Source organism: Gadus morhua, chromosome 8 (assembly GCF_902167405.1).
Source record: "Gadus morhua chromosome 8, gadMor3.0, whole genome shotgun sequence".
Classification (NCBI taxonomy): Eukaryota; Metazoa; Chordata; class Actinopteri; order Gadiformes; family Gadidae; genus Gadus; species Gadus morhua.
This window is the reverse complement of record NC_044055.1, coordinates 12643838-12668137: the sequence shown is the minus strand read 5'-3', so window position 1 is coordinate 12668137 and position 24300 is coordinate 12643838. Positions and strand designations below refer to the sequence as shown.

The 24300-nt window shown below is 48.5% G+C and overlaps 1 protein-coding gene across 1 annotated transcript; it reads right to left on the bottom strand.

Moving 5' to 3' along the window:
- Positions 1-1294: 1294 nt before the first annotated feature.
- Positions 1295-22689, bottom strand: LOC115549224 (xenotropic and polytropic retrovirus receptor 1 homolog). The gene is made up of 16 exons (XM_030364307.1): positions 22270-22689; positions 16188-16239; positions 14444-14545; positions 13615-13838; positions 12918-13067; positions 12456-12539; positions 12142-12223; positions 9293-9382; positions 9007-9104; positions 8586-8765; positions 8296-8458; positions 7054-7257; positions 5986-6152; positions 5662-5801; positions 4349-4570; positions 1295-3451 (listed from the first exon to the last, which is right to left on the bottom strand). Exons 1-16 carry the CDS (start codon positions 22336-22338, stop codon positions 3397-3399), a joined length of 2082 nt encoding a protein of 693 aa, XP_030220167.1. The 5' UTR covers positions 22339-22689; the 3' UTR covers positions 1295-3396.
- Positions 22690-24300: the final 1611 nt, after the last annotated feature.

The following is a 24300-nucleotide window of genomic DNA, read 5'->3' as shown; positions in this document are numbered from 1 at the left end:
CCTTTCTACTCCTGCTCCTCGTAATCTATACGCCACAGAGTTCTAAGTAATGAACAAAGCGTTCTTCTTCTTTTACGGACATTAAAGATTAAAGCTTTCTGATTAGCCGCTGACGAACCCCAGGACCAGATATCTCCGTTGACAGACCGTTCCACATGTCCTGAAGATGGACAAACATTCTTACTCACCAAACACACCGTCAGCTCCTCACAACGTGACACACACACACACACCCACACACCACCATCTGGTCTTTATGAGCAGGAACTGTTTACCTCCTGGAAGATGTGACGTAATGTGAGGCTCCCCGATCACATCCCTTAGCTCATCAATACATTGGATATAGGCCTGTACTCAAGGACCCCTGACCCTCTATAGACCTGGACCCCCTGTAGACCCTAACCCTCTGTAGACCCTGACCCTGTAGACCCAGTGGAGCTGGTCCTGGTCCTGCCATGGTGGTCCAGGAGGGGGGCCCAGAGTTCGGTCTACAAGTGTCTCAGTGCAGGGTCAGCAACACACACCCAGCAGGGAGTTATTTTATCATTAACCTGCTCCTGGTACAGTGAGACCAGACGATCTGACACACCGGTCCTGGACTCTGAGGACGGCTCTCACTTTGACCTTTAACCTCTCAGCTAGGGTCTGTTTTAACGAGTGCTTCAACCCCGTGTGTCTTTCAGTGGGTTCAGATCCAGGTCATTGAGGAGCAGGTAGGGGTCAGAGGTCATCTGGCTCTAGGAGGCCTACAGGTAGACTGAGGAAATTTGGGATCGAACCTAGAACTGGATGGAGGAGAGAAGAGGAGTAGGAAGCAGCTTCAGGGTGGAGGAGAAAAGAGGAGTAGGAAGCAGCTTCACGGTGGAGGAGAGAAGAGGAGTAGGAAGCAGCTTCAGGGTGGAGGGAAGAGGCTTAGGAAGCAGCTTCAGGGCGGAGGAGGGAAGAGGCTTAGGAAGCAGCTTCAGGGTGGAGGAGAGAAGAGGCTTAGGAAGCGGCTTCAGGGTGGAGGCGAGAAGAGGCTTAGGAAGCGGCTTCAGGGTGGAGGAGAGAAGAGGCTTAAGAAGCGGCTTCAGCGTGGAGGAGAGAAGAGGCTTAGGAAGTGACTTCAGGGTGAAGGAGAGAAGAGGCTTAGGAAGCAGCTTCAGGGTGGAGGAGAGAGGAGGCTTAGGAAGCGATTTCAGGGTGAAGGAGAGAAGAGGATTAGGAAGCAGCTTCAGGGTGGAGGAGAGAGGAGGCTTAGGAAGCGGTTTCAGGGTGGAGGAGGGGGCGGATTCCGCAGTAAGGAGCCGAGGCATGGGGTCAGAGGTGTATATTGGTATGCAGGCTGTACAGGGTAATGCAATCACCGTCTCTCACCAATCGGAGAGCGCGGTAGAGTTGCTAGTGCTCATGGTTAGCCCAGAGAACCCTGAGGGAGTTACCAGACAGACAGGACCTCATTAAACACTCTGGTCCTCTGAGTCACTTTAACAGAGTGCCTTATGTAACATCTGGGGCCTTAACATCATCTAGGCTTTCCTAGCGGAAAATACGACATTAGTGCAGACTTTTGTCGCAAGACTTAAACGTTTTTAGTTAACATCTTTATATGTAACGGTCATTTAACAGCATAATGTTCTCCTCCATCAGACGAGGTCAGCGACCCTAATGACCCCAGCAGACAAAACATCACCGCTCACAGGAACCAATCACAGGGGAGAGGCGGGGCCTGCTGGCCGGGTTCATCCAATCCGAATCTCCTAGAAGCAGTTTTTTTATTAGTCGTCATTAGTGGCGTCGGTTGGTCACCGACTGCAGACATGAGGAACAGACAACAGATACGTTTGAGTGACTCAACATAAGGAACCGAGACAACATCTCAACACGGTGAGCTCCCAGCTAGCCTGGCGCTAGCTCATGACGCTAACACACGAGCTAACTCATGAGCAGCTCTCCAAAGTAAGAAAATATAAAGAAATAAGTAGGAGGCGTGTGTGTGTGTGTGTTTGTGTCATGGAATGTCTTCAGTGATGCTTCATGGAGATGCCAGGAGCTAGCTACAGCAGCGCTAAGGAAAGCTATGCTGGTGTGTGTGCGTGTGTGTGTACACATAGCTTGAGGAGTATAAACTTGATTGGTCGACTCCAACCACACTTGGCGACCCAGTGTAAGGCTGGAAGCCCTGCCCACCACACCAGTCGGGCCGTGAGATTGGTGGAATGCATGAGAGTATTGATCCTAGCCAGTCAGAGCGAGCCTTACATATATAAATAAAACAAGCTCATTAACTCTATCTTATACACACACAATGACCTGGTACATTCAACACTTTGACCTTTGACCTCTCAGGGCAAGGTCTTCATCATCATCTTCACCCCAGGCCTTCAACTTAGGAGCAGAGTTCAGTTCAGAGAGTTTGTGTACAAGCCGGAACATTGGAGTCACTACTGGGGCTCTCCTGATTGGTTTGTTTATTTACAACATTTCTACCCAAGGTTCCTGAAAGCAGAACCGCAAGTTCTGATGCAGAGCCACCGTGTGTGTGTGTGTGTGTGTGTGTGTGTGTGTGTGTGTGTGTGTGTGTGTGTGTGTGTGTGTGTGTGTGTGTGTGTGTGTGTGTGTCAAAGTTTGTGTGTGTGTGTGTGTGTGTGTGTGCGTGCGTGTGTGTCTATAGCGTGTGCTGTGCAGGTAGGCATCTATGTGACACCCGTGGACCGGCCAATCATGTTAGTTAGGGTGGAAAGAGGGGGCGTGTCTTTCAGGGTCCTGGCCCACCAATGGGAGGAGCCCGATTGAATGTGAAGCCTGGAGAAGAGCCAGACCCCAGGGGAGGGGATTGGAACGGGGGTGGGGGGTCCCCTGTTGATGGTTGGCGAGGGGAGGTCATCAGCTTGGCGGTTCGGGACCTCCTGGTCTGAAGGGAACAGGAAGAGGAGGAGGAGGAGGAAGAAGGACATGACGGGGTCAACTGCCCATCCAGGGGGTGTGGTCTCGGTTTGGCCCCACCAAGGGGCTGTGGTCTCAGTCCCCCCTCCAGGGGGGTGTGGTCTCAGGTTGCCCCCCAAAAGGGGTGTGTGGTCTCAGGGGGTGAGGTCTCAGTTTGCCCCCCAAAAGGGGTGTGGTCTCAGTTCCCCCCCCCCAAAGGGGGGTGTGGTCTCAGTTTGCCCCCCCCACAAGGGTGTGTGGTCTCAGGGGGGTGTGGTCTCAGTTTGCCCCCAAAGGGGTGTGTGGTCTCAGGGGGTGTGTTCTCAGCTTGGCCCACCCCCAGGGGGGTGTGGTCTCGTTCTCTAGAGGGTAGGGGGGGATAGAGACCCCGCTAGAGTCTGTTGGAGCCGCTCCAACACGCCGCTCGTCTGCTCTTCAGGAGGCGGAGCTCTTGAAGAGGTTGTGGACCCAGACGAGGGGCGTGGCCTGATGTCAGGAGTCCTCGTCTGTGTCCTCGATGAGGACCTTGGTGTCCCGGGTCTTGGACCTGGAGGAGAGGGGGGAGGGGAGAAGCGTTAGCATGTTAGCTTGCTAGCTCACGACGTGAAGCTAGGAAACACAACCTGGGATGGACAGTGGTCGGACCAGCGTTGGGCTCAGAAACAGAGAGACAGGCAGATAGACAGGCAGACACAGACAGACAGACAGACATTATTCTATCCCTCCACCCTCCTCTCCCCACTGATTGAGGCCCCGTCCACACAAAGCCGAAATGGGCGAAACCGTCACGGTTTCGATCTATCCGGTTTCGAAGTATCTCCGTAAAGACGAAGCCAAGCGAAACCGGATAGATCTGTAGAAACGCTGTAGTAAACATTCCAGGCCCATAAGGGGCGCTGCTTCTGGTACACAAATCCAGAAGAAGAGGCGAGCATGCGCATAAAGGCTGCCCCCCGAACCACTAACAACACAAACAAACAGCTCTTCTGCAATGGCGCAGAACGATTACAAGCTTGTAGTCCGCCATCATCTCTTTTGTTATGATTTCTGAGACTCCGCGGGCTTAAGAGCCATTGGCTAGGAGGTCGAGGGGTGGGGCGATGACGTCATGGTTTGCGGTTTCAGTCGGTTTCAGGCGTCCACACGAAACCAAAACGAAGCCGGATAGATTTGAAACCACCTCCGAGGGTGGTTTCAGAAGTTTGCGGTTTCGGTCAGCGGATTCGCCGGCTTCGTGTGGACGGAAGGCCGAACCGTACAAGACCTTTGCGGTTTCGCCATGAAATCGGCTTCGTGTGGACGGGGCCTGAGTGAGTGAGTGCGTTCAGTGACTTGGTGGTTGAGTGTGTGGTTGAGTCAGTGACTGGGCGGGTGAGTGTGTGACAGTGAGTAAGTGAGTGTGTGAGTGAGTGTGTGACTGGGTGCGTGGGTGCGTGCGTCTCACTGGGAGGCGAGGCGGGGCCGGCGCAGGCTGACGCTGTAGCTCCTCTTCCAGTTCCTCTTGCCCTGCCGGTTGCGGACGCCGTCCTCCTGGTCCATCATCTGCTCCAGCAGCGTCTGGTCGTCGGCGTTGAGCGGGGCCACGCTGATGTCACGCACCGCGCGGAACTCACCGCAGTTGTTCAGGTGCTCGTTCTCCAGCCGGAAGAAGTTCCATACGAACCGCCTGCAGCGAGAGAACCGGTGATTTAAGATATATATTAGATCTGTTATTATACAGAGATCTGTTATTATATACAGAGATCTGTTATTGTACAGAGATCTGTTATTATATACAGAGATCTGTTATTATATACAGAGATCTGTTACTATACAGAGATCTGTTATTATACAGAGATCTGTTATTATATACAGAGATCTGTTACTATACAGAGATCTGTTATTATATACAGAGATCTGTTACTATACAGAGATCTGTTATTATTATACAGAGATCTGTTATTATATACAGAGATCTGTTACTATACAGAGATCTGTTATTATACAGAGATCTGTTATTATACAGAGATCTGTTATTATATACAGAGATCTGTTACTATACAGAGATCTGTTATTATATACAGAGATCTGTTATTATACAGGGATCTGTTATTATATACAGAGATCTGTTACTATACAGAGATCTGTTACTATACAGAGATCTGTTATTATACAGAGATCTGTTATTATACAGAGATCTGTTATTATATACAGAGATCTGTTACTATACAGAGATCTGTTATTATACAGAGAGATCGGTTTTTCTACAGAGAGATCTGTTTTACAGAGATCTGTTTTTATACAGTGATTGGTTACTATACAAAGATCTGTTATTACATAGAGAGATCTGTTAATTTACAGAGATCTGTTATTATAAAGAGAGATCGGTTAGTGTAAAGAGATCTGTTATTATACAGAGATTTGCTACTATACAGAGAGATCTGTTTTAATAAAGAAATCTGTTATTATACAGAGATCTGTTATATACAGAGAGATCTGTTTTAATATAGAAATCTATTATTATACAGAGATCTGTTACTATAAAGGGATCTGTTGTCATACAGAGATCTGTTACTATAAAGAGATCTGTTGTTATAAAGAGATCTGTTAATATATACTGAGATCTATTATTATATACAGAGATCTATCATTAAATACAGAGATCTATTATTACACAGAGATCTGTTATTACACAGAGATCTGTTATAATACAGAGAGATCTGTTACAATACAGAGATTTATTATTATACAGAGAGATCTCTTAGATCCGTTGCGTACCGGAACACCTCCAGCGGCGCCAGGACTGTTGCTAGGATGTCAGAGAGACCTGGGAAGTCACAGAAGGTCGTCAAGGAGAGGGTGAGCGTCCAGGAGAACCTCAACAGCACATCCTCTACTATAGCACTGTAGTAGTAGGCCTGGGAGAGAGACACACAGACAAGGGAGGAATGGTTAGAGAGACAGAGAGACAGAGACAGAGACAGAGACAGAGACAGAGAGAGAGAGAGAGAGAGAGAGAGAGAGAGAGAGAGAGACATCTAGTAGGAGGCCTGGGAGTATGGGAGAGAGAGAGAGAGCGAGCGAGAGAGAGAAAGAACAAACCTTCTGGGGGTAAACGATCTCCTCGCGTAGGAGGGGGTTCTCCCCTGCGCTGCGCTCCAGGAGGCCCCAGTCCATCTTCAGGTCCCAGATCAGCGTGTAGCAAGAGCTGACCACCGAGCAGCCAATCAGCAGGTAGAGGAACACCTGGGCCTCGGCCGGCTGCTTGGCTGCAAGGAGGGAGGTTTAAGGAGCACATTTATGAGGCAATATTGATATGTAGTGTACTGGGTGTGAACATACCTTTGTGAGTGTGTGCCTTTGTGTTTGTGTTTGTACCTTGGTGTCTGCGTGCGTACCTTTTGTATGTGCGTGTTATTGTGTACCTGTGTGTGTGAGTGTGAGTGCACGCCTTTGTGCATGTGTAACTTAGTGCGTTTGTGTGTGTATATGTGCCATTGTATGCCTTTGTGCGTGCATTCCCTTATGTGGGTACCTTTTGTAGTGCTGCTGTGATTAGTTGACTTGGTCGACGTAAATGAAAATTAGCCAACGGCAATTGTTTTAGCCGACGAGTCGTTTCAGTGTTGACCGCCTATTTATTGTTGTTCACCCGTCTCAAAATGGCTCACTGTAATACAGCGGTCACCAACCACCGGGGAATCTGAAGTCCAGATTGACCGCAATATAGCATCTAGGATTTATGCTCTTCGTTGGGTCCGCGAATGTTAACCCGGAATTTCATACATTGAATTTGGCAAGTTGTATTTGGGGACGTTGAATTTTGCATCTGAATCTTGCACACTGATTATTTTATTGTTGAATATTTGATTTTTAATTTTTGAACATTGAAAAACAAAGGTGAAAATATTTGTTTTTCAATTTAAAGAGTTAAATTCAGTGGCAAACAAAACAGATACGTTATTTCAATGCATAAATATTCAGTGCTTAAAACCAATGGCCTTTTATTTTCAAAATCCGATGAGACAGATTTACTTTCATAAACACCCCCTTGCAACAAATGGACACAATGAAGTAACAAACACTCGATTTTTTCATAAAGTCGACTAATCGGAAAATGTGTTGAAAGATTAGTCGTTAGAAAATTATTTGTTAGTGGCAGCACCATACCTTTGTGAGTGCTGTACAGGGCGGAGAAGATGACCACGAAGAAGGTGGTAGAGTACTTCCCTGCGTTGGCCAGGTGGGGGAAGGCCCGCTTGGTGTCTCTGTAGCGCCGCAGACACTGGATGAAGCGGAACCAGGCGGGCAGGCACTGGATGACCGCCCGCACCCCGTACGAGTACGAGTGGCAAGGCATGCGGCCCGGCTCCCCTGCACCACCACAGCAACAACAACAGGTCAACAACAACAAGTCCACATGTCAACAACAACAGTTCAACACCAACAGGTCAACGACAACAGTTCAAAACCAACAGGTCAAAAACAACAACAGGTCATCAGTGTAGGGCTTGGAGGTGTATCCTCCATCTAGAGCAGCATGCGGCTCTAGGGGTTCACTGTGGAGGTCTATCCTCCATCTAGAGCAGCAAGCGGCCTTAGGGGTTCACCGTGGAGGTCTATCCTCCATCTAGAGCAGCATGCGGCTCTAGGGGTTCACTGTGGAGGTCTATCCTCCATCTAGAGCAGCAAGCGGCCTTAGGGGTTCACCGTGGAGGTCTATCCTCCATGTAGAGCAGCATAAGGCTCTAGGGGTTTACTGTGGAGGTCTATCCTCCATGTAGAGCAGCATAAGGCTCTAGGGGTTCACTGTGGAGGTCTATCCTCCATGTAGAGCAGCATAAGGCTCTAGGGGTTCACTGTGGAGGTCTATCCTCCATGTAGAGCAGCAAGCGGCTCTAGGGGTTCACTGTGGAGGTCTATCCTCCATGTAGAGCAGCGTAAGGCTCTAGGGGTTCACTGTGGAGGTCTATCCTCCATGTAGAGCAGCATAAGGCTCTAGGGGTTCACTGTGGAGGTCTATCCTCCATGTAGAGCAGCATAAGGCTCTAGGGGTTCAATGTGGAGGTCTATCCTCCATGTAGAGCAGCATAAGACTCTAGGGGTTCACTGTGGAGGTCTATCCTCCATGTAGAGCAGCATAAGGCTCTAGGGGTTCAATGTGGAGGTCTATCCTCCATGTAGAGCAGCATAAGGCTTTAGGGGTTCACTGTGGAGGTCTATCCTCCATGTAGAGCAGCATAAGGCTCTAGGGGTTCAATGTGGAGGTCTATCCTCCATGTAGAGCAGCATAAGGCTTTAGGGGTTCACTGTGGAGGTCTATCCTCCATGTAGAGCAGCATAAGGCTTTAGGGGTTCACTGTGGAGGTCTATCCTCCATGTAGAGCAGCAAGCGGCTCTAGGGTCTCTCACCGGGGCGGACCAGGCCGTCGGGGAGGTGCCAGTTGAGCTCGAAGCTGTAGAAGCAGACCATGTACTCCAGGTCCATCAGCACCACCACCAGGGAGTTGAGCTGGTCCGCCAGCCAGAAGTCTGCGAACTCCACCCGGTGGAACGGAGCCGTCACCACCCGGAACTGTGGACACACGAACACATGAGACCATGAACACATGGACACGTGAACACACCAATCAGGTGGTTGAGGTTGGTTGATGTTAGTTAAGGTTAGTTGAGGTAATTTGAGGTTAGTGGGTTAACGTTACCAGTAGTTTGAGCAGCCAGAAGCGGGACTTGTAGTAGCAGGTCTTGAAGGGGTTGATGAGGAAGAGGAGGAAGAAGCCGTAGAGCGCCAGGGGGTTGAGCTGCATGGGCACCAGGATGCTGCTGCTGAACAGGCAGCACAGCAGGCTGACGCACCACAGAACCCCCAGCAGGCCCGCAATCTGACACACACACACACACACACACACACACACACACACACACACACACACACACACACACACACACACACACACACACACACACACACACACACACACACACACACACACACACACACACAGTTATCTACTGCCTCCTCTATCGTCTGCTGCTGTTACACCTGACCCCCCCTACAGGGTTACAGACGTGTCCCAGGACTAGACCACCATGAGGAGGACTCTGTGATCCCCAGGTCTGTACCTCAAACAGGTGCTGGTGAGACAGGTTGTTCCTGGGGTTCAGCTCAAAGATGAGGACGTGATTGACCCCAGCCTGTCGCCAGCCGTAGGTGTTGATACCTGGAACACACACACACACACACACACACACACACACACACACACACACACACACACACACACACACACACACACACACACACACACACACAGACACACACACACACACACACACAGAAATGTTATGAGAACATGCTGGTTGTGAAAGCGTGTGTGTGCGTGTGTGTGCGTGCATGTGTGTTTGTTACCTAACAGGAAGAGGAACTCTATTAACAGGAAGCCTCCTCTGTAGATCCTGACCAGCGGCCAGACGTTAGCGTCACGCATCACCACCGCGCCTAGACAGGTCAGAGAGACAGGTCAGAGACAGACAGACAGGTCAGAGAGACAGGTCAGATAGACATGTCAGAGAGACAGACAGGTCAGAGGGACAGACAGACAGGTCAGAGACAGACAGGTCAAGGGGACAGGTCAGATAGACAGGTCAGAGAGACAGGTCAGAGGGACAGACAGACAGGTCAGAGACAGACAGGTCAGAGGGACAGGTCAGAGACAGACAGGTCAAGGGGACAGGTCAGAGAGACAGGTCAAAGAGACAGGTCAGAGAGACAGGTCACAGACAGGTCAGAGGGCCCTGCTCAGCAGGAAGCAGCGAGATGTTTAAGATCAATACATCCATCAGATCAATTCATCTATCAGATCAATACGTCTATCAGATCAATACGTCTATCAGATCAATACGTCATTCAGATCAATACGTCTATCAGATCAATACATCTATCAGATCAATACATTTATCAGATCAATACGTCTATCAGATCAATATGTCATTCAGATCAATATGTCATTCAGATCAATATGTCATTCATATCAATATGTCAATCAGTTCAACCAGATCAATATGTCATTCAGATCAATACGTCTATCAGATCAATATGTCTATCAGATCCATACGTCTATCAGATCAATATGTCATTCAGATCAAAACGTCATTCAGATCAATATGTCAATCAGATCAACCAGATCAAAACGTCTATCAGATCAATACATCTATCAGATCAATATGTCATTCAGGGGCCGTATTCACAAAGGATCTTAGGGCTAAAAGTAGGTCCTAACTGGCGAATTTAGGAGTAACTCCTAAAAAGAATGGGCGTGTCACTCTTAAATTTAGGACTCCTAACTTTTTTCACTAAGAGCAATTCACAAAGTATTTTAGGACTAAAAGTAGCACCTAAGTCTAGGAGAGCTTAAAAGTCCTCAAGAGGACTCCTAACTCAGTAAGACCTATTCACAAAGAATCTTAAAAGGCCTGCGAGACGAAATGTTAGGGTATTCAACTTATTGTGGAGTTAATGCGCGATGCAATAACATCCCCCAATAACAGGAATAATCAGATTAGTCCCGAAATAAAATGTTCTAAAAATTATAAGTTATAAAAAAATATATATAACTTATAAAAAATAAAAATAATTGCGCCATCAAAAGACGAGGACGTGTTCGTCAATAGGAAGAAAGTGCATTCCATCAACACGCAGGTTGTTTTTGATGCAAATTTTAACATAGCCTACTGATGTTGTTGCAAAGTGGCCTGGATCTTCAGCTACCCATGATTCGCGCATTTTAATGGTGAGCGGTCTGAGGCAGCTTTTTGAGATGTGCCAGTTGGGTGTCACTTGCTTGGTGACAGTGACTATCCATGCAAGACGTGGCTCTAGACACCCTACCTCAATCCACAACCGGGAGCACAGTTAAAGTGTAACATGTAAGTGATTACGCAGATTACGCTTAGTCCTATGCGTAAAACACATCGTATTCGCTCTTTGCGAGCACACAAACATACACGAAATGTTGTGGAGAGAGGAATTGGGCAGATGAAACGTCGGTTTCATGTCCTCCACGGCGAAATACGCCTCACCCCAGAGAGGGCAAGCACAGTAATCACTGTATGTGCCATTCTACACAACCTCTGCAAGCGGAGGAACATTCCACAGCCAGACGATGATGATGATGATGATGATGATGGCGATCAACATTACAAGGAATTTGGCCGTGTGGAACCGAGTGGACCGGCATTTAGGGATCACTTTGAAAACACATTTTAGGTAAACACCTTGGCACAAATCAGTCAACACTTGGGTAGTTCGTAACATTTATTTTCTTTTAGATTTTACGTATTTTTATTGTTTGCTTTCTCTCTCTCTTGAACGTGCAGGCTACAACGTCATTATCGTGGTCTGCACAAAATTGCCATCATGCGTGTATTCTGCTAACTGCACTATAACTACTTAATAGGAATTCATTTCTAGCCTAGGCTATTTCCTTGTTTTTCGGTGATTCAGTGGGCTCGTCTGAACAACCAATCATCGAACTGACAGCTTCTAAACTCGTGCACGAGAATTGACGTAATCCATAGCAACGGCGCGTCACTCTTAGTTCACTCTTTGTGATTTATCCTTAGTAAGAGTAGGTCTCAGCGGCTTTGTGAATAACTTTTAAGAAAAAACTCCTACGTAAAATGTTTTAGCGCGAGTTAGGAGCACTCCTAGCGGTAAGATAAAATGCTTTGTGAATACGGCCCCAGATCAATACGTCAATCAGATCAACCAGATCAATATGTCATTCAGATCAATACGTCTCTCAGATCAATACGTCTATCAGATCCATACGTCCATCAGATCAATACGTCCATCAGATCAATACGTCCATCAGATCCATACGTCTTTCAGATCAATACGTCTATCAGATCCATACGTCTATCAGATCAATATGTCTATCAGATCAATACGTCTATCAGATCAATACGTCTATCAGATCCATACGTCTATCAGATCAATACGTCTATCAGATCCATACGTCTATCAGATCCATACGTCTATCAGATCCATACGTCTATCAGATCAATACGTCTATCAGATCAATACGTCTATCAGATCCATACGTCTATCAGATCCATACGTCTATCATCCCAGACGGAGCATCCTGTAGCTCCTCCTCCAGGGACGGAGGACTTGTTACCATGACGACCAGGTGGTACCCAGACCGAAGGAAGCTCCCATCCCAGGAGGAGAGAGACCTCCCCATCCCTCCCATGTACCTGTGATCACCACGGTAACCATGAGGACCAGGAAGACTCCGCAGTAGAGGCCCACTCTGAAGGTGGTCCAGGCAGGGGCGGGCTGCACACGCACACACACACACACACACACACACACACACACACACACACACACACACACACACACACACACACACACACACACACACACACACACACACGTCAAAGGGAGAAGTCAACAAAATCCATATTTTATTATTTCATCGAAATACTATTCTGTTACAGAATATTTACGTAACTCTGAATTATGATTGTGTGTGTGTGTGTGTGTGTGTGTGTGTGTGTGTGTGTACCTGTGCAGCACCCAGAGGTGGGACCCTCAGCCTCTTCATGGCTTTCTGTCTGTCCCCCCCCTCCAGCTCTGTGGTTACCAGCGCCTAGCAACCAGGGACAGACAGACAGAATGTGTAATGACTGACAGTGATATACATTAATACAAATAAATAAGCAACTAATGTGTTTGTTTGTACCTCCATCTCGGATATGAGTGAGTTGGTGTGTGAGTGGGTGAGTGGGTGAACCTCAGTGAGAGGGTGAGTGGTGAGGGGGTGAGTGGAGAAGGGTGATAGGTTGAGTGGTGAGTGAACCTCTGTCTCTGAGATGAGCTGGGTGAAAGGGGAGTGGTGAGAGGGTGAGTGGTGAGGGGATGGGTGTACCTCTGTCTCTGAGATGAGCTGGGTGAAAGGTGAGTGGTGAGAGGGTGAGTGGTGAGGGGGTGAGTGGTGAGCGGTAAGAGGGTGAGGGGGTGGGTGTACCTCGGTCTCAGAGATGAGCTGGGTGATCTTCTTGCAGGTGTAGAAGGGGGCCACCTCCACGTGCGTGACCCTCCAGTCGGCCCCCCGCGACGTGTCCAGGATCTTGTCATGCTTCTTCAGGATCTTCCGGAAACCTGTGAAGTTCAGGTTCTGCACACACACACAGTGTGAGTTTGTCTAAATGTGTTTTTCCCGGGTTGGAGTGTTTCTGTGTGCATGTATCCCTGGTAGTTCTGCAGCAGGATGTTTCTGTGTATGCGTGTGTATTTCTGTGTGTATGTCCGTGTGTATGTTTCTGTGTGTATGTCTATGTGTTTCTGTGTGTATGTCTGTCTGTTTCTCTTTGTGTTTGTGGATGTTTCTCTGTGTGTCTGTGTGTTTCTTTGTGTGTGTGTGTGTGTGTGTGTGTTTCTGTGTGTACGTTTCTGTGTGTATGTGTGTGTTTTTGTGCTTGTGTGTGTGTATGTTTCTCTGTGTATGTGTGTCTGTGGTTCTGTGTGTGTATGTGTGTGTGTGTGTGTGTGTGTGTGTGTGTGTGTGTGTGTGTGTGTGTGTGTGTGTGTGTGTGTGTGTGTGTGTGTGTGTGTGTGTGTAATTCTGTGTGTGTTCGTCTGTGGTTCTGTGTGTGTGTGTGTCTGTGGTTCTGTGTGTGTGTGTGTGTCTCTGGTTCTGTGTGTCAGTGTGTGTGTGTGTGTACCTGGTAGTTCTGCAGCAGTATGAGGCTGAGGTAGAACTCGCTGAAGGCCAGCTGCAGGTCCTTGATGTTGCGGTGCTTACACCTCTCCTGCTGCGACAGGGCGAACACCGTCTTCCTCTGCCTAAGGCCACGCCCCTGGGCGGAGCTCTCCCGCAGGGCGTCCAATGAGGACTGCAGCTCATTCTGCAGCGTGGCGAAGCGGCGCTGGGCCTCAGCCAGCTTCTCTGGAGCGCGGGAGAGAGAGAGAGAGAGAGAGAGAGAGAGAGAGAGAGAGAGAGAGAAAGAGAAAGAGAGACAGAGAGAGTGAATATAAATATACATAAAATAAGAGTGAGTGAGTGAGTGAGTGAGTGAGAGAGACAGATAGAGGTTTCGATACAGAGAAGTTTCGATATATAGAGATAGAGGTAGAGGGATATGGATGTTAAGCGGTACAGAGGTATAGATAGATAGATAGAGGTAGAGATATATATAGAGGTAAAGATATATAGAGGTATAGCAGTATAGATGTATAGCAGTAGAGAGGTATAGATATATAGATACATAGAAGTATAGATTATAGAGGTAGAGGTATATAACGGCAGAGAGGTATAGATATATAGATGTATAGCAGTATAGATATATAGAGGTATAGATGTATAGTGGTAGAGGGGTATAGATATTAGATGTATAGCAGTATAGAGGCATAGATGAATAGCGGTAGAGAGGTATAGATATATAGAAGTATAGATTATAGAGGTATAGATATATAGAGGTAGAGATATAGCGATATAGATGGATAGCGGCAGAGAGGTATAGATATATAGATGTATAGAGGTAGAGGGGTTACCAGAGTAGAAGGTGTTTATCTTGGCCAGCTCCTTCTCGCAGGTCTGGAAGAACTTCTCCTCAAACTTGGCGTAATACCGCTTCACCGTATCTTCATCAGTAACTAAACAGGAAGCACACACCATCACTAGTACTATAACTAGTACTGTGTAGTCTAACCCATGCCGGGTGGTCCCCAAGTGTGTTAATGGATGCAGTGTTCTGCTCTGACCAGCAGGGGGGGCTATCTGACAGCTCCATTACAGCCAAGAGCCTCCAGCTCCTATTCTCATAGGAAGGCCCTAGCAGGCTTACAGGGTCGGTCACACAAGGACCCAGGAGGAGTCCACACCCAGGACCCAGGGGGAGTCCAGACCCAGGACCCAGGGGGAGTCCACACCCAGGACCCAGGGGGAGTCCACACCCAGGACCCAGGGGGAGTCCAGACCCAGGACCCAGGGGGAGTCCACACCCAGGACCCAGGGGGAGTCCACACCCAGGACACAGGGGGAGTCCACACCCAGGACCCAGGGGGAGTCCAGACCCAGGCCCCAGGGGGAGTCCACACCCAGGAGGGTCCACCACACCGGAGGAAGACAGGACCTCTCCGGTGTGGGTGAGTCAGGATCACACACACACACACACACACACACACACACACACACACACACACACACACACACACACACACACACACACACACACACACACACACACACACACACACACACACACACACACACACACACACACACACACCCTCCGCCTCCCTCCCTGATTCAGCACTTTCCTGTCTGGCCCTCATAACCATCATCATCATTATGAAGGTGTGTGTATAATCAGCCGCTGCCAATCCCACAAGAGCTGCTCTTAAGTGTCCTGCAGAAACACCTGTCCTACTGGCTGAGGCGAGACCTGACCCCCTTGTCTACTGACCCCTTGGTCTACAGGCTGACCCTGGTCTGGTCTACTGACTGATGCTAGACCGGTCAGTCCGATCAGCAGTCTGATCAGCAGTCTGATCCTACAGAAGTGAACCGTGGGTTCATCGTATGTAGGTAGGCTGTAGTGGAAACTATGAGCCTGTGGAACCACAGCAGCTCTCCCAGACGGTCGGCTGGTCCATCACTGAATCACACCTCCTTAAATAAACCCACCGGAACAGGAAGTACCAGGTCATGTGACGGGGATCAGTCTACTGGTCCTCAGAGTCCCAAGAGGCCTCCAGAGAGCTTCAGTCTACTTTAACTACTGTAACTACATTATCTCTATATGTAGTTGATATAACTACAGTAGATATCTGTACACATAGTTTATATAACTACAGTAGATATCTCAGAATCAGAATCTCTTTATTGTCATTGTCAAGTGCAACGAAATTGGGGTTGCGGCTTTCAAAATAAGTGCTTTTTTTAAAAAAAAAATCTCTACATATAGTTGATATAACTACAATATATATCTCTCCATAATGTTGATGTATATATATTTGATATAACTACTAGTTGATAAAACTACAGTAGATATCTCTACATATAGTTGATATAACTACTATATATATATATATATATATATACATATATATATTGTTGATAGAACTACAGTAGATATCTCTACAGATAGTTTATATAACTCCAGAGTTAGAGAGCAGGGGACAGACCATCCATTGATCTCTTTCACCAGTACAAACCCCCATGGACCCGAGCAACACACACTCTCTGCACGCTGTGGGATCGACTCAAAAGTCAATAGTGTGTGTGCGTGTGTACCTTCGATAGATGGCGCCTGGTCCTGGGCAGCGTACAGCATCTCTTTAAAAGCCTGAAACGCAGAGAGCAGAGTTAATATCACACTCACACACACACACACACACACACACACACACACACACACTAGAACAGTTCATTGTTAGTGGCTGGTCCCTAGAAGATGGAGAGTCCTGTATTGTCTAACACTGGGCTCTGTGAATGGGATGGCTGCTCTCTTTGTTCTGAGCTCTCTCTCTCTGAGACAGTGGCACTCTTATTCTATCCCTCCTCTTGTCCGCTGAGAGGGTGAGGAGGTGGCAGAGGGACAGGAGAGACAGTAGAGAGACAGCAGAGAGACAGGAGAGGTAAGGAGAGACCGTAGAGAGACAGCAGGGAGACAGTAGAGATAAGGAGAGAGGCAATAGAGAGACAGCAGGGAGACAGTAGAGATAAGGAGAGAGGCAGTAGAGATACAGGAGAAAGCAGAACTACGGTAGAGTGTAGTTGGGAGAGCAGCCACACACCACTGTGACGTATGTTGTATGTATGTACATGTTACTCCCGTATACCACAATACAATGCGGTCGTGTTTTTCCAGAGGAGAAGAAGCTGAATAACTGCGAAAACAAATACATTTAATGATGGAGTCTCCGGCTTTCGTTTAGAAAAGTCTAAAATTTATTTGGGATTTAAAATAGAAAATTTAACATTCTTAATTAATTTAAAAAAACTTCAACAAGGAAATGTAACATTCAACATCAATACAACCTCCAGCTTTCCTCATGAGTGCCCGGTTTGTTTACATGATGTGGGCACTGGGCACATCTGTCTGCGTCACACAAATACCCGGAAAGCAGAACTACAGTAGAGAGTAGTTGGGAGGGCAGCCACACACCACTGTGACGTATACTGTACTGTGTGAAATATAAGCAGTGTTCGAAATCGTTCCCTATCACGGATATAGTGCACTATATAGGGTGCTCGCCATTTTGTAGTGGTGTTCGAATTCTCAGGGGTTAATTTCATGCACTATATAGTGCACTTAAAATACCCCAAATTTGAGTGTACATACGATGTACCCTACATGTTACTACCGTATACCACAATGCAATGCGGTCGTGTTTTTCCGGAGGAGAAGAAGAAGCTGAATAACTGCGAAAACAAATACTTAATGATGGAGTCTTCGGCTTTCGTTGAGAAATGTCAAAAATTGATTTGGGATTTAAAATAGAAAATTTAACATTCTAAATTAATTAAAAAAAACTTCAACAAGGAAATGTAACAGTCAACATCAATACAACCTCCAGCTTTCCTCATGAGTGCCCGGTTTGTTTACATGATGTGGGCACATCTGTCTGCGTCACACAAATACCCGGCGCATTTACTGACGCAAATGACACTTAGAAATGTTCAGCGGGGTGTCCCGAATTCTCGTTTGTTCGTTCCCTATATAGTGCAGTGCACTATATCATGAACACTATATAGGGAATAGTGAGTGTATAGGGAACGATTTCGAACACAGCTACAGAATGTACCACAGGCTGATTGGTTGACCTGGCACCGACTACCATCCTACACTGGCTCTGATTGGTCCATCAAGCCTGGACTTTAACCTGCCGGTAAATGATGAACACAGCTCTGACCCGAGGGTACAACAGCGTTCTCCTGTGTGTGTGTGTGTGTGTGTGTGTGTGTGTGTGTGTGTGTGTGTGTGTGTGTGTGTGTGTGTGTGTGTGTGTGTGTGTGTGTGTTCAGGCGTGTGCGTTCTCAGCATGTCCAGAGTTTCCAAAACAACCCCCACAGAGCCCCCCTCATCCTGTTACAGTAGAGTAGAGCACTAGTAGTCCTCTACCAACCTTATCTCTCCACTATTATCGCTCTCTCACACTCTCCCCTATCTCCCTCCTTACATCCCTCTCTGTTCATCTTGCTTATTACCTCTCTCACTCTCTCCCCCCCCCCCCCCCTCCTTGAGATATGTTCTCATCTCGTCATCAGTCGGTTCAGCTCTCTGACTCTCTCCTCCTAAATGCTAATCCCTGCATTTTCTCTCACACACAAACACTTTTTAAGACTGTGTGTGTGCGTGCGTGCGTGTCTGTGTAATGACATGTTTTCGTCCAGGCGGTAAAGTTTCTCCTGAGCATCAAGTGGACCAGTGATACAGTATAATTAAGTATCTTATTATAATCACACTGCCGCCGCGAGGAAGTGACCTCAGTGTCAACACTCCTGCTCCGTCCTGCTTCCATCTTATCCTCTTCGTCTGTACTTCTCTATGTCCTCTGGGTCTGCTCCTGGGGGCGGGGCTAAAGGGGCGGAGTCATGCATCCTTTCCTGTTCCGTATGGAGCAGCGAGTCCTGTGATTGGCTGCTGCTCCTCCGGCGTCCACCCGCTGTGGATCTTAGACCTTTACAGCCACTTTACTGCTGCGCTGACAGAGCCCGCCTCCAGGGACATGAATATGCATCGTCTCCTAAACAACACATCTGCATAGGAAGTCGTACATCCCATATTATGCAGTAATACACGGTGGCTGAAGACCTAACAGCCCGAGACCGGTGAGAGTGGCTCTATGATAAACACCACACAGATCACACAGCCTTCAATTAGAGCTCTCTCTGCTGCCGGGGACAGAGGACAGTCTAACACCATGTAGCCTGCATGAAGAGGACTGTCTAACACCATGTAACCTGCATTAAGGACAGTCTAACACCATGTAGCCTGCATGAAGAGGACTGTCTAACACCATGTAACCTGCATTAAGGACAGTCTAACACCATGTAGCCTGCATGAAGAGGACTGTCTAACACCATGTAACCTGCATTAAGGACAGTCTAACACCATGTAGCCTGCATGAAGAGGACTGTCTAACACCATGTAACCTGCATTAAGGACAGTCTAACACCATGTAGCCTGCATTAAGGACAGTCTAACACACCCTTTGAGCCTGCATTAAGGACAGTCTAACACACCATGTGAGCATGCATTAAGAGAACAGTCTAACACCATGTTACCTGCATTAAGAGGACAGTCTAACACCATGTAACCTGCTTTAAGGACAGTCTAACACCATGTAACCTGCTTTAAGGACAGTCTAACACCATGTGAGCCTGTTTCATTAGTCATATGAGCAGTAAAACAGGCTTGTTCCGAAGCAGCCAGACGGCACGCCCTCATGGTGCACCTATAGAAGAATCAGGCAGCCAGAGAGAATGCCTGAAGAACCAGTGTTTCCTGTCTGAGGCTCGGTCTGTAGGGAGGGAGGAGTTGAGATGAGGAGGGAGGAGAAGGAGGAGGGAAGAGGAAGGAGGAGGGAGGAGGAGGGAGGAGGAGGGAGGAGGAGGGAGGAGGGATCCACTCTGCCAAAGGCCGGGCAAGGGACCGGTTTGTTATTCCGGCCCTTTCCCACTGGACAGAAACGCCACTAACACCCGCTTACTTCTGGCTTTCCTTTAGTGAGAAGTGGGAACGGTTACAATTGAAGTTCATTCCCAGGAAAAATGCCTCACGCAGATTCCCGGCGCCAACCTGCTCTTTAAAGACACATGTCTGAATCCACCCTGCACACCCTCTCTGACCTGTGTCACCAGGTCGGAACATGCGTTTGATAGAAAGGAGGGGATTTGAAGGTCAAACGAGAGAAGGCTGAACTCGAGGTGTGAGAAGGAGATCTGAGCGCCCCGGACAGAGGCAGGGAGCCTTCTCCTGCCAGCCCAGCTCCAACTCATCTAACAGGTCCTCTATCTTACTGATGGTCCAGTACACAGGCCGTACAAGGAGGGTAAATAAAGATACGCAATGAATGCATACATTTTGTATTGAAGCTGGAGAAAGGAGAGGTCTGACCATGTGTTGACCCTGATACCAGACGCCAACAGCACTCCCTGTTCCCACAGCCCCTTCATGGGCCCCCCTCCCCGCCCCACCAGCCATGGGCCCTCCCCTCCCCCCCATTGGCCTCCCTTAACCCCCCCCCCCACCCATTGGTCTCCCTTAACCCCCCCTAGCTGGGAGGAATCGACGTGGCTGACCTTGTTTGTATAAATGTGATGTGTTCACACGGCGGCTAAGATGATACCCCGCACTCTGCATCGCCTCTCCTCTCTTCCTCCGGGATTATTTGTTCTGCTCAGAGTCTCGACCCCAGCGCTGGGGGTCGCGACCCGAGCACAGCTGCTGTAAGAAAATATGTCTGCAGTGAGCATGCTCGGTGGAACCGCCACAAAAGCAACATGTGTGCAGAAGGAGAGCCGAGGAGTAGAGAGCAGAGCAGGAGAGTAGAGGAGAGGATAGGAGGATAGGAGGAGAGGAGAGGAGAGAGCAGAGGGAGGCGAGGAGGAGAGAGGAGGGCCGAGCTCTGACAGCTAAAGTAAGTAACCCTGGCTTCTGCGGTCGTCCTCTCTGCCGTTACTACGAGCACATCAGGGATCCAAAAGGTTCTTGAATGTCAGAGTCTGAAGTGATTTCTAGTGGTCAGGGGGGTGACTCCCAGCTGGACGATCCCCAGTGCCTGCGGTCTACCTGTAGGCCTCACAGAGAGGGATGTACCACATCTGGGAGTAGTGGTCAATAAAGCCTAATCTTATCTTAAGATCCCACAACCTGCTCCTTAATGAGCTGAATCTGAATTCACTGAGAGTCCCGTTAGATCAAAGCCACAAACGTCGAGAGACTTGATGAAGTATTAAGTGAGCGTGCAGGAGGCCGGGAGGTGAGGTGTTTGAACCCGCCCCAAGTCACATGACCACTCAGAGCCCAGCAGGCCGGTGGAGACCGCCAGCACCGCGGGGACAGCGTAGCGGAGGTTAGCGTAGCGGTGGTTAATGTAGTGGCGAGCTACAAGGAGCTGTGGTCGCAGACAAGCGGTGAATAAGAAGTGGTCGATGAATAATGGCTCTTTTTCCATCTTCCGGCCAACAGAACACAGCTTTTGTTTGAAAGCTTTAAAGACTTCCAGACCCCTCCAGGTCTCTTCCTGTGCGTGTGTGGGGGGGTGGGGGGTGGGGGAGACACGTCCAAACCCAGAGGAGCAGCACACCATGGGCCAGAGCCTGTATGAGCTTCCCCTACAGAACCATGGAGGCTCCCCCTAAACATATAGGCCCACCTCCTCCTCAGCAGACCCCGGCCCAAGGGCTGACCTCTGAAGCCTGTCCCCCTCCTTCAGCAGGGATGGAAGAGGAAGAGGAGGCAGTACTCTGTTTCTAGTGTCCTCCACCTCGTATTATCGCTGTTTTATTTAAACACATGGTGACACACGTACTCCTCATGTTTACTGATTCATATGGAAACTCATATTACACAGACACACACATTCATATGGAAACGTATTCTATTTATAACACATGTCACTCAGTCACACAACACAGCTTCTGTAATTTCTAAGTCTCTCTCTCTCTCTCTCTCATCTCTCTCTCTCTCTCGTCTCTCTCAGTAGGGGTCTACTTCTGTGGTAACTGGTTTCGTTTCCTCACCAGCTCAGCTAGGAATCCTAGTTTCAGGGACTTAACAATTCTGCTGAAGATGCATTAGACCCGTGTCAGTTCTGAGGTATCTGACGTCCTCCCAGACTCAAACCAGAGTGTTGTGTTGGGGTTAGTCAGTTTACTACTCATCTCTCTAGGCTGCCCCTGATGACCTGACAGGACATCACGGAAAACAAGGAACATGTTGGAGCTCTGTCAGCAGTTTAGGACAGACAGGGGGCACGCACACAACACACACACAGTGATGAGTCAGCCTTTACACTCCAACACACATTCCAAGCCGTCCTGGGGTAACAGATCCGTTCTAAGTTAGCCGGGTTCCGTGTTTCCACCCAACCGTATTTCAAAGGGATAAACGGCAACAAAAACAAGCCTGCCGTGGCTAGCTCGGTGAGCTAACGCGCCAGGTCTGGTTAGCTCCATGAATAATAATAACACAATAATAACAACCGGTGGAAAGAGGTAAGATGTGTCATACAAATGGTTTTTTGTTCCAAAGTACTCGTCTCAACCCGGGACAAGAACCCGCTCATAAGATTCGGACCCGGGTTAACAGAGGGTTGCGGGGGATGGAGCCGCTAGCATAGCGGCTAACAGAGCTACCCGTGCTAACCTCATACTGGATGTACTGCTTCCTCCACTCCGGCGTGATGTGCGCCGACAGATGCTCCGTGAACTTCATCCTGGGGCCCGCGTCGGGGGCCGCGGCGGTCCGGCGGGACGGTGGCGGGCTGTGTGGGGTCGATAAACAGCGGGGGGTCTTCTCCACCCGGCAGCCTCCAGCAGGTCGGCGGGTCTCGTCACGATGCCCGCTCGCACTAGCCTCCCCTGGGCGGAGGTCTCCGTTATAACCTGGTCCTGACAGCGGGGGTCACATGGCTCACACTAACCCCCCCTCCGCACCGTCTGGTCCCGAGGAACAACATGAAGACAGCAGCGGCAATGTGGCTAACGACTCCCTCTCTCTCCGTCTGCCTCCGCTGTCCAATGTCACACTCTCTCTCTCTCTCCTCTCTCTCTCTCTCTCTCACCATCTCTCTCTCTCTCTCTCTCTCCCTCTCTCTCTCTCATCTCTCTCTCTCTCTCTGGGGGATGGTGACGTAGAATGCGGCGTCTTGTTGATAAAGGAGCAAATAAAGACTAGGGTAAAAGTTTCCTCTTATATCATCCGTCGTCCTCATCTAGTAGTACCAGTAGATAAACCGGGACCAGTAGAGACACAGTAACCATGCAGTAGAGACACAGGGATCAGTAGAGACACACAGGAACCAGTTGAGACAGTAACCAGAAGAGAGACAGGGACCAGTAGAGACACAGGGACCAGAAGAGACACAGGAACCAGTAGAGACACACAGCAACCCCACAGACAGCAGACCCATCGAGCGAGGTTCGGTTTTGCGGTTAGCGGTTTATTACGTCTTCTACGTTTCATATTCACGGTCAGCCTATGTCGATGTATGTTCTTTACATTGCAGTGGATTATAAAAGTTGCAATACACGAATAATTACCAAAACACATCCAACACAGTATAATTTAATAGAGTAGGCCTACAATACACACAACACGAAACGGTACAATGCAACAAAAACCGAATCTAACGCAGTGCCAGACACCCACCAGCCCTCTGGTGGAAGAATGAGGGAGTGCAGGTCATCAGGACGGTGCAGGCGTATTATGCGTTGTTTCTTTCTCATACGGTTTCGTATGAGCCCAATGCGCTATGAAACAACAAAAACTGGTTATTAGCGAACCACCCACCTCAGGTGTCTCCTGCCCCGCCTCGGTGAGGCACCGGTTTTGTGGAGGGCTGCCTAGCACAGCAGGGGGGCAGTGTGTGTAGACCGGTGGGTGTAGCAGTGTGTTTATAGAGTAGTGTGTGTAGTAGTGTGTATATAGAGCAGTGTGCGTAGCAGTGTATGTATTGCAGTGTGTGTGTGTAGTAGAGCAATGTGTGTATAGCAGTGTGTGTACTGTGTACAGCAGTGTGTGTAGACCAGTGTGTGTGTAGTGTATGTATAGCAGTGAGTGTGTATCACTATGTAATAGTGATGTGGGAGTAGTAGTATGTGTAAAACTGTGTGTAGTTGTGTGTGTGTAGTACTGTGTAATAGTAATGCGTGTGTAGTAGTGTTTTTATTGCAGTGTGTGCTCTGTGTAGTAGTGTGTATAGCAGTGTGTGGTAGTGTGTATGTAGTACTGTTTGTAGCAGTGTGTGTGTAGCAGTGTGTGTATAGCAGTATATGTTTGTGTGTGTGTGTGTGTGTGTGTGTAGCGTGTGTTAAAGGTACCATGACATGTCACCAGGTGAGGTATGATTAGCCGTTACAAGCCCGTTTTGGAAATCTGCACCTTTAAAGCTGCATAGTGTTTGAGATTTTTAAAGAGAAAGCAAAAGTACACGATTTACAAACTGAACAAATCATACCCTTGGGGTGATCACGCCCTCCTACACGCATGTGATTTACAGGCTAGAGGGCTTCCCCTAACCAATAGGGAAAGAGATGCCCTGATTGGGTCAGAAATGACCCGGGAACAGAGGGCTAGATTCAGTCTGTGTTAGTTGATCCTGAGCTAATGTTTACCCACAAACCTAACACAACATCCAACCCCGTGACACACACATCCAACCCCAGGGCACACCAT

Coding starts and splice junctions, on each gene's coding strand:
- LOC115549224 (XM_030364307.1), bottom strand. CDS start 22,338: ATGAAGTTCACGGAGCATCTGTCGGCGCACATCACGCCGGAGTGGAGG. Junction 5,802..5,985: donor AGATCGTTTACCCCCAGAAG/GTTTGTTCTTTC, acceptor TCTCTCTCCCAG/GCCTACTACTACAGTGCTAT. Junction 4,571..5,661: donor GCGCCGCTGGAGGTGTTCCG/GTACGCAACGGA, acceptor CTCTCGCTGCAG/GCGGTTCGTATGGAACTTCT.